The 10,804-nt window shown below is 38.6% G+C and overlaps 1 protein-coding gene across 6 annotated transcripts in view; it reads left to right on the forward strand.

Moving 5' to 3' along the window:
- LOC115514070 (muscular LMNA interacting protein) overlaps positions 1-8,563 on the forward strand; it is a 250,047-nt gene extending 241,484 nt beyond the window's left edge. For 3 of the 6 annotated variants that reach the window (XM_032593184.1, XM_032593186.1, XM_032593187.1), the window contains one exon: positions 8,222-8,563. In XM_032593184.1, coding sequence (XP_032449075.1) covers positions 8,222-8,227 — 6 coding nt within the window. In that variant the 3' untranslated portion in view covers positions 8,228-8,563. Of the gene's footprint in view, positions 1-210; positions 846-8,221 lie in introns of those variants that run through there. The other 3 variants (XM_032593188.1, XM_030315730.1, XM_032593185.1) reach the window with 3 other exon arrangements.
- Positions 8,564-10,804: the final 2,241 nt, after the last annotated feature.

A 10,804-nucleotide genomic window follows, 5' to 3' on the forward strand; every position in this document is an offset into this window, starting at 1 on the left:
TGCGTTCCTAAAAAATTGTAACAATTTACCCCAGGAGGAGCCTGTTTTTATAGCTGTTTTCGCATATTCTTGCCAGCATTGAGAATTATCATAATTGCCAATTTCTTGAGAGCTTACTATACGTTAAAAAGTATTATGCACTTTACATGCTTTATTTTACTTAATCTTCACAAAACAAAGATACGTACTATTATTGTTCCCATTTTACAGGTGAGGAAACTGAGGCTGAGGGAAATCATTATATTGCCTAGAACCAAATAGCTGGGAAGGGTCTGCTCCAACAGGAATTGAATCCAGATCTGACTGCCTAGAGCCTGAGCTCTTAAGTGCTCTACTACTCTGTCCAGCTCTCTACCTAAATCTCTCTATCCTATCGAAATCTTGCTTCCTTTTAAAGTCCTATTTTAGAATATTAATAATTTAAGAGAAGAAATTATCTTTCATCACATTATTTGCATTGTAAAAATTCTGGACTTTCTGTGATTTTTGTCTGTTTTGTTTATGCATGATGCGTTTATCTACTGGTATTCTTATTGACTTGTGAACTCCCTTTATATTAAAGATATTCACTCTTTGTCAGTGTGCTAGCCCTTTTAGGGTGATAGTGGCAAATTGTGTAACAGTAAGAAATCAGACAAACCATTATGTCCAAAGGTGGAATGACTGAATAAATTTTACACTGATTTCGGTGAGTGTTTTCATAACTTTCCCATTCGGCCATTGAGTTGACAGCCTGCTCTGCATTTCTTGTCACTGATTAATTAGCTTCTTGACTTCAGTAACCTGCAGAGGCTTAGCTTCTCTCCAGCTCTTAAGCCATTCCTTCTGTCATCTGATCTTTTTTTCTTTTTTAAGTAATCTCTACATCCCTCTCTCTACATCCCTCCCACTCGCACTGTCTCTCTCCCTCAAAAATAAATAAACATTAAAAAAAGTTTTAAAAATAATCTCTACATTCAACGTGGGGCTCGAACTCACAACACCAAGATCCAGAGTCATGCACTCTACCAACTGAGCCAGCCAGGTGCCCCCAAATTTTGCACATTTCAGAGGAATGTAAAAAACAATAGTGACAATCAAATGGTTTCTTTCTTTCTTTCAAACATAATAATTTTGGCTTCAACTCAAATAGCCTGTTTCTATGCAATAAGAGTGTTTCTACAGAGTAGTAGAAAAATCAGCTGGTTATTTAAATAACAAAGGCATCCAGTTCAGCTAGTAAGTGCTGAATTAAGAACCTTTGAACGTGTTGCAGAAAAGGATAGCTTCGATATCATATTTGTATTTTTTGCATCAAATATCATAATTCTAGGGACAAACTTAAAATCAAGCTAGTGGATAAGATTAACCAAAAGTGATTTCAACCTCAGATTTCAAACATATGGGAAACAACATAAAGGAAACTAAAGTTTGAAGTTTAACATTTGTGAGATAGTTACTGTTGGTGTTAAAAGACATGCAAATAATTAAGCAAAAGACCATTTTATGCTTCCAGTGTGCTGTGTTTTACTTGTTGGTAATACTGGCATGTTTGGAAGCAGTTTGACAACTTTTTATAACTCCTTATGATATGTGGTCAGACTGTAATATTGACCCATATATTTTCCTCAAACCCTCTCTTTTTATTTATTTACCTGCAAAGCATCAACCAAGAAAACGATCTGTTTTTATACAACAATTCCATTCTTGTTTTAAAAGTTTTTATTCATTTATTTTGAGAGGGGGAAGAGGGGCAGAGAGAGAAGGAGAGAGGGAATCCCAAGCAGGCTCTGGGCTCAGCCTGGAGCCCAACATGGGGCTCGTTCTCATGAACCATGAGAACATGACCTAAGATGAGCTCACGACAGTCACTCAACCAACTGAGCCACTCAGGTGCCCCTAAAACAATTCCATTCTTATGACTTTATGGCCTAAGGAGTAAACCATTCCAGTTATATATGCAGTGCAAATAACGAATAATGGAAGAACCTTGACTGGATCTCAGAATTTCCCCCTTGGTTTTTCCTTCATTTCTGAAGGTAGCGGCTTGTCTTTCTTACTGCCAGAGAATCCCACCTAGTATTTTCTTTCAATCATGTTATTTGTAGATACTAGTTTTTAAAATTTGCTTTGAAATTCATTTAAAAACAAACAGACCTCAAATATATCTGATTTGATTTGCTCCTTGTTTTTATAAATCATACGATTTATAAAATAACTTTTAAAAGAACTAACTCAAAACAACACTTTCACTTACAATCTAATTCAGTGGTTCTCAATTCTGTCTGAACATTAGAATTCACTGGGACTTTTTAAAAGCCTCAGTAGCAGGGTTCCACTCCAGGCAAATTAAGTAAAGGATCTCTGGAGGTGGGTAAAGACATTGATTGTTTGAAAAATCTCTCCCGGTGATTCAAATGAACAACAGGAGTTGAGATCCTCAAATTCTAGCTCCTTTATTGGTAGTTTAGGAGGGCAAATTGAATAAGTTATTCAATCTTGGAAACCAACATTTGAAAGTAAAAGCAGGAGAATCATTACAAAAGTTTGTTTTGGAGAATGCTTTGAATTAATTAAAAATCTGGTCACATCTTTCTGTCTAGTGTCATAAAGATTTAACCTGTGCTTTAACCTGGTAGATTAACTTTGAGAGCTCTGCTCTATGTTGAGATTCACTGCAATTTCTTTAGTAAAACCTAATATTTCTCTCTATTTTCTTTGATAGTCCCCACAAGCTTTGGAAAACCCATAGGCTGGGCAGGGGATAGCATTTGGCACAAGCTGAGTGTGAGGGTGGGGTGGAGGTATTACATTCCAAAGAATTTTTTTTTAGCATTCTATATGGCACTTTTAAAAATAGTTGGCTAATGATGAGCTGTTATACAAGCAAAGGAGGTCACTTTCATACACGTCAATTGTTCACACCAATACAGTAGTTTCCAAGTAGGTGTATAACACCATCTAATTTATAGCAAACTCCCTGCGTGAGGTAAACGATTTCTGAGTAGAGTTACTTCAAAGAAATTAAATTCTAGTAGCAACAATTATTTCTGATTGTATTCATCATGTCTTGTGAATTTGGCAACACTTTGATCCACAACCATTCTATGACCCACTTGTCCTTCCACAGGCTTAATTGTGAAAGTCATACTGGGGAATGAGATAGAAAGAGACCTGCTGCTCCTCGCATCGCCTGCTACATGCAGCCCTAGGCCTATTTTATTTTTAACTTGAGGGTCGATTGATTTCCAAAAACATGATTAGATGCAGTTGATTCTGACCTTTTGGATCCACTTGCTAATAACACAACTTGAGAGCTAATCATTCACCAGCTGCCCATAAACACACACAAGGCAAATTCTTCTCCTATTTTCTCATTCCTTCTCTCTGCAGATTTTTTAGACATTTAAGAGTTAGCAAGATAACAATAGTGCTAGCAAGGTGACTAAGACTTTCTGGCTGCTGTGGTGCATATAAGCCTTTTTGTGTTCATTTTATTTTGAATTCCAGAACCTCTATTGATGTTTAAAGTTCTAATCTTAGGGAACACACATCTTGTTCCTTTATCTTTATCCTCCAGATGAGAACATAGAAAAGGGGAAATCAGCGTCTTGTCCATGGAAGCCACTCTCATTTTCTGGTTTGATTCAAGGGTAAAAATGAAATTATCAAGAAGAATGGGCCCCCTCTACTCCCTTCAGGCAATTTCTCATAAATGTTATTTCTCAAAATCAGGCTTTGATAAATTTTGGATTGCTGAGTTCAAGGTTGTAATCTCAGACAACTCAGAATCTGGATATTATTAAATGTTGATTAAAATAAAATTCCTATGCTTTGAAAGACAGCTGGCTAGAGGGACAGGGTAAATTTATCTTATAAACACACCTACTGTGAACGCCTGAATGGGTAGCCCCCCTGCCCAGGCATCCAGGTAGATAAGGCAGTGATAACCAGAAGGACATTCCTACCTCCAGGCGTGGCAGAACTGGAACCCATCAAAATGACTTTCCTGGGTTGTAAGCCTCCTGCCTGTTTTAGGGAAACATAATTTTTAAAAATTCTGCCAATCCAGAAATCATCTTAAAGATAGTAGAGGAAGGAAACAGTTTTGTTATTGAATAAGCATTAAACCAGAATGTGATATATATATCGCAATCACACGGAGATTGCAAAGACAGGAAGAAATCTCACCCTGCATACAGCCAAGTAGATATAACCCATTATATATATGTTCTCAAGATAAACCATAATTCAATTCATCCTCAAGTAAGATTGGGCAGTAGCAATTGGGGTTACTACCTGTGTTAATCAGCTTTACATAAAGCTACAATACACTTTTCACGTCTTTATAACAGGAGGTAGGAATCAGCTGGGCAGGCTCTTATCCTCTCTCAGAAACTAGGAAATGTGAGTGCTATCTCACTTGGACATTTACATTCAAAGGACATGGTTCTCAAAGTCTTGAGAAAGACATTCCTAGGTCTTAAAGCTGACAGAATTCCTGTCTAAATTTCAGAAGAATTTATATACATTTCAACAAGAGGAGAATGTATTTACAGCAACAAGGTTTTTTTTTAAAGATTTTTTAGTTGTTTTTGAGAGAGAGAGAGAGAGAGAGAGAGAGAGAGACTGAGAGCAAGCAGAGAAGGGGCAGAGAGAGAAGGAGACACAGAATCAGAAGCAGGCTCCTGGCTCTGAGTGCTCAGAACAGACCCGACATGAGGCTCAGACTCACAGAGTGCGAGATCATGACCTGAGCTGTAGTTGGCCGCCCAACCAACTGAGCCACCCAGGTGCCCCTGCAACAAGTTTTTAAAGTAAATGCTCTATGAAGGAGAGATGGAAATTGCTTCCCTTATTTTCAACATGGAGAATGAAGTCTTTTCTTTTTCTTTTTTTTTGTTTTTATTAAAAAATTTTTTAATGTTTATTTATTTTTGAGACAGACAGAGAGAGAGAGAGAGAGAGAGAGAGAGAGAGTATGAGTGAGGAGGGGCAAAGAGAGAGGGAGACACAGAATCTGAGGCAGGTTCCAGGCTCTGAACTGTCAGCACAGAGCCTGACATGGGCCTTGAACTCAAGAACCATGAGATCATGACCTGAACTGCAGTTGGATGCTTAACCAACTAAGTCAGCCAGGCATTCCTGAAGTCTCTTCTTTTTAATTTCTCTTTGTTCTTACACTTGGTTGACAAGGGGGCAGAACTGAAATCTGAGAGAGTATTACTCTAAGTAGTCATTAAAAAGACACAGGTCTTACTTATTATTTCTTCTCTAGGGATGCAGTTGAATATACTATGTGAGAGGTGCAGGATTGACAATTTTGGGGGGCTCTCCTTCCAAGTCGTCTCAATATATTCATGTTGGGTTTTGTATAGGAGTGAGTCATGGTAAAGCTGAACAAGTCAGAAACTCCTTGGACTTCCATTCCTGCATGTGCTAATTTTTCAGGATAAACAAACAAAATAAGATCGGGCTAATCACTATTTGGAGCTAGGGTCATCCAGATATTAAGTGTTTTGACCTCAGATTCAATGTTTTGCTCTCTAGCCTCCCTTATACCTACCTTCTCTATCTATCAAGCTACGTTTATAGCACTGCTAATTACTGAACATTTTATAGCTTCTGGCTTCTGGATAATGAATTCTCATACTAGATCTTGTGTTCTCACACCAGAGTTAGTAGTTACGTCAATGTCCAAAACATATTTAAAATCTTTCAGAAAAAAAGTGAGTATGCAGCAATAATATTATACACATTTCCCAGAAATGGATTTTTTTCTGGATACATGAAATATGGCTTCATACTTACAAGGACACGTATGGAGGTCATTTTGCTTTCATTTGGCAGAGAAGAGTATACATGAATGGTTTTGTATAAAAAGGGAATAAAAAATTTACACAGCACATTCTTCTAAGAAATGCTTTCTGTAACATTGGCTTAAAGTTTTACAGCACTACATGACTTATTATCCAAAGTTCACTCAAAATAAATAAAATAATTGGAATTCGAGTCCCTTCAGAATTATGATTTTTAAAAATGCCTTCAGCTCTTATTTATATTTTCTTATTTCCAAAATAAGTGTGTTGTTCAACTGGCAGCATGATAAAAAATCCTGAGACTTAGTGCTAGTCTGAAAAATAAGGATTGATTGATTTATTTTATTAATGAACTTCATCTTTCTGAAATGTTGGACCTCTGTTTTTCCCAAGTTATTTGACGCCTTATATACTGAGATGGGCAAGGGAAACTAGGAACTTCATGAAATGTTGAAAATCCTGACTCCGCCTGTCATAGGATAATGTATCATTTCAAACCAGCTGCTCGATTGTGATGCCAAATGTTACTTTGATCTGCCAGTGGGTTCAGGAAGAACTGAGAAATAGTGCTGAGTTTGCCAGTGTGACAACAGACGATGGACTACCTGTTCCTCTTCCATCTGACTCAACTATTTATGTGATGATGAATCTTATATTGGAAAGAGAATTCCGAGGGCATTTCGTCCAATATTTTACTGAATATTATGATCCTGTCTGCAATTATATCCTTACGCATCTTCTGTTTAAATACTTCTGATGACAGACAGTTGATCATTTACAAGCCAAACATAATGTGGGTTTCCGTAGATGGCTGTGACACACTAGTAACTACACCAGCAGCAAAGACAAATAGAAAACACTGGACGGGCTAGGGTTTAGTTTCAAATGCTGTGGCTTGGCCATGCTATTTAATCTTTGTGGGCCTCAGTTTCATTCTCTGTAAAATGAGATCAAGGGATAATGGAGAAGATCTGCATTTATGCATGCAAAGTGCTTAGCATATAAAATACATAACACTTCATAAGCATTAGCTAAAGGATGATGATTCCTTTAAATCTCTTGTAGTATTAGCTACCAAATGTCAGTGCTTTCGGGAAAATAAAAAAATGGTAGTTTTTCTTTGTTAGAAAGAAAAGGAGGAGATGCGATTTAGTCATTTTCTCCTTTTATTTTAAAGCTTCACAGAATCGCAGATGATGAAGGCTACAACTTACTTATTTTATGACTGATTTTCTGTAGCCAGAACAAATCAGTACATTAGTGCAGGTACCCCCTTGTTTTAGTAGCATTTTCCTTACCTCCTCCTTCTCATCTAACAAATGTGGTTTCTCCTAAATGATACAGACTATAACCATGTTTCCCAATCCTGCCTAGCTGCCTGGCCATATTGTACTGAGATTTTCTATCTGCTTTACTTACCTCTTACACATAGCTCGCATTTCTCTTGGAGCCAGCTTTCCCAGACCACTGTGTCATCACCCTATGATCCAGACCAGAGCATAGCAGGCAGAGTTACTTATAGAAGAGCAGTGGACCTCTTTGCTTCTCCACCTGCCATTTTGGAATGCTCCACTGACACCTGGAAGTATAAAGTTATGGTCATTTTTCTCCATTGGTGCCATTCTGTCACAATGTTGGTTCAGAGTAATGTTTGAGAAGTAAATTTTTCTTCTGCCCTCATCTCTGATACTTTCTTTTAAACTTTCTTTCTTGACTTGTATAATCTACTGATATCCAGCCCACTCAGTTTAGTTTACGTCACCTGTTCGAGAGACTCTAACCCTGTCAAATAGGAACATGGAGAGATTGATGGATCAAGAGATTATGAAAATCCCTCCTGTGCCACACAGCAGCATTATCAAGCCAACTGACTCAATATATGAAATGAAAACAACAGAAGGTTCATTTGCGGTCTCTGTCTTTTGTAGTGTTCCATTTTGCAAAAGCTGGGACTTATTCCAATCCCACTTCACTTTACCTCCTTGTTTGAGATGTTACATTCTAGGGAATGATGCAGTCATCAGTGCTAAAGGAAAGGGTAGCAGCCAAGTGATTGGCAGGTGAGAGCTTGTGGGTGGGATATGGCAATGCTGTACTTTAAGGCTGCACCAGCCCCTCAAAGCCATTGTAACCCCTTGAACGAGGCCAGAGCTGCTCTTCTGAGCTCTCAAGAGATCAGTCTGATGTGAAGGTACAGCTGTACCTGTACAGCTACAGGTCTTTGTTATGCCATTAATTGTGGAATAAGAAAGCTCCCAAGGGGGGGGGAAATTCCTACTGTAAATATTTTTTAATATGAGACTCCATGCCCAAATATTAATATATAATATATAATTAATATATTAATATTAATATATAATTTTCAGATTTTTAACATGTTATTTATCTCATTAAGCTGACTATTATTTTCTCTTATCTTGCAGCAATGAAGTTGGAGCAGAAGCTGAAAACACAGGCCAAGCTGAAGTTTTCTGGAATGCTGGTGCTAATCACTTGCTAGATTTGATGTGTAATTTCTTTTTTCCAGTATGACTGTTTCCTTGATGAACTGCAGTGCAGAAGTGGAAGTAAAAAAAAAAAAAAAAAAAAAGGTCCTGTAGACATATAGCATCACAGTACCCTACTAACCTTCAGCACAGGAAAGATTTATCCACAGCTTCTCGCACCACTGTTAGAGCCTTTAATGCCTTCTATTAAGCTGACAGCAATACTAACATGCCCCTATATTTAGCAGCCAAATAAAGAAGAATCATGGGTAAATAGAAGAGCGGTTGTGACTATTTTTCAACACCAGCATTATTTAAGGCACACATTACTTACTGAATCCGGTCTTATTTCCCTTTTGATATATTTGTTTTACATGTAAAGAAAATGAATAACTTAAAAAAATAAGCCCATGCCTGCCTTCAGGAGATACTGATATTGAGGGGTTCATTGGGGTGACCTTGAACATGAGAAAGTTGGTATTTCACATAACACACCCTGGTTTCCTGTCGTGTTTGGGTTCAGGACAGACTCTGTGCTGGGGCAGCCCAGTGATGTTGAGCATCACGTTGTGGGGATGTCCTCGACTCTCTGGTTTCTTGGTTTGTTGTCACATGATTCTTGTGATTCAGAATCAGTTCCTACTGATAATCTTGGGAGCAGTAAAGACCGTAGAACAAACCCACACTGTGATGACGATCCTGGGAGCCCACCCTTCTGTGAACCCAGTGCTCACCATATTGGCCATGCTCAAGTTCTTTCATCTCAAGTAGTCTGTCGTAGCCTTGTCTACATGGTTTCCTTTTTATAGCCTTCTGTCCAGCTGGGAAGCCTAGGGCAAAACACACTAATGGAGAAACCATGGCAATTCTAGACAGAGAGCTCCTGGTAGCAGGTGAGCCTTGCTATTGGCTCCTTTGCTTACTTCTTGCACATAATCCTTGCTCCCTTGTAGCCAGCTCTGTTTGAGTTACAGCTCTCTCAGACAAGTGCTTCATTACCCCATTATCCTGGGATAAGGCAAGGCAGGGAAAGTTGTTTACAGATGAGTAACTGGCCTTTCTCATTCTCCACCTGCCATTTTGGAATGATCTGTTGTCAGTCATCAACTGGCACCTGGAAATATAAAGTTCTCATATCTTCTCCATTAGTGTATGAGGCACAGGAGAGCTTCAGTAAAGGTCTCTGCTCATCTCTCTCCCCCAAACAAACAAGCAAACAAAACTACTTCTCTATCAACCTGCTAAACTGTGTGAGGCATCACTTTAGATTATTAATAACAAATCTCTAGTATTCACTGCGTTCCATCATGTGTCAGCCTCACACCAAATGCTTCATGTGAATTTTTAAAGTTTATTTATTTATTTTCAGAGAGAGAGAGTGTGTATGTGTGAGCAGGGGAGGGGCAGAGAGAGAGAGAGAGAGAGAGAGAGAGAGAGAGAGAGAGAATCTCAAGCCGGCTCTGTGCTGTCAGCGTGGAGCCTGACATGGGGCTTGAACTCATAAACTGTGAAATCACGACCTGAGCCGAAACCAAAAGCCAGGCACTTAACGGACTGAGCCTCCCAGGTGCCGCAGTGCTTCATATGAATTTAACTTAACCTTCACAATGAGCCTGCAAGGTAGGTAATATTATTACTCATATTTTACGTTTGCGAGAACGTTTTCCAAAAGATTAAATCAAGCTAGTAAGTGGTAGAGGCGGAATTCAAATCCAGATACTCTGACTTGAACACTAGCCATTTATTGAGCCATTCATTCCATTCATTCATTTTTGAAAAATGTTTATTTCTTTATTTTGAGAGAAAGAGAACATGAGCAGAGAAGGGGCAGAGAGGGAGGGAGAGAATCCCAAGCAGGCTCTGTGCTTTCAGTGTAGAGCTGCCCCCCCCAAATTTATGACAGACTGCTATTATAAGTTTGGGCAAGTCCTTCTATGCAGATGATCGATTATTTTTTTATAACTATCTTCCCTTCCCATGCTATAAGCACATGTTCTTATGTGTTTGATGTATATTCTCATCTTCTTTAATTACACATTTTGAAGATGTGCGTTGGTTTTGCCTGCATTTATAAGAAATGTAAATGATATTGTTTATGTTCTGTTTCTTTTTTTTTTTTCATCCAGCACTATGGTTTTTTTTTTATTTATTTATTATTATTTTTTTTTTTAATTTTTTTTTTCAACGTTTATTTATTTTTGGGACAGAGAGAGACAGAGCATGAACGGGGGAGGAGCAGAGAGAGAGGGAGACACAGAATCGGAAACAGGCTCCAGGCTCTGAGCCATCAGCCCAGAGCCTGACGCGGGGCTCGAACTCCCGGACCGTGAGATCGTGACCTGGCTGAAGTCGGACGCTTAACCGACTGCGCCACCCAGGCGCCCCACTATGGTTTTTAAGCTCTATTCACAATGCTCTGTAAATGTCAAGTGGATTGTTTTCCACCTGAAAACAATGTGGTATGCTTTCATCACATGTCACCTACCCACCTGTCCACTGGTGGTCTTTCAGGTTGTTTTC

This window comes from Lynx canadensis, chromosome B2, assembly GCF_007474595.2.
Source record: "Lynx canadensis isolate LIC74 chromosome B2, mLynCan4.pri.v2, whole genome shotgun sequence".
Lineage (NCBI taxonomy): Eukaryota > Metazoa > Chordata > Mammalia > Carnivora > Felidae > Lynx > Lynx canadensis.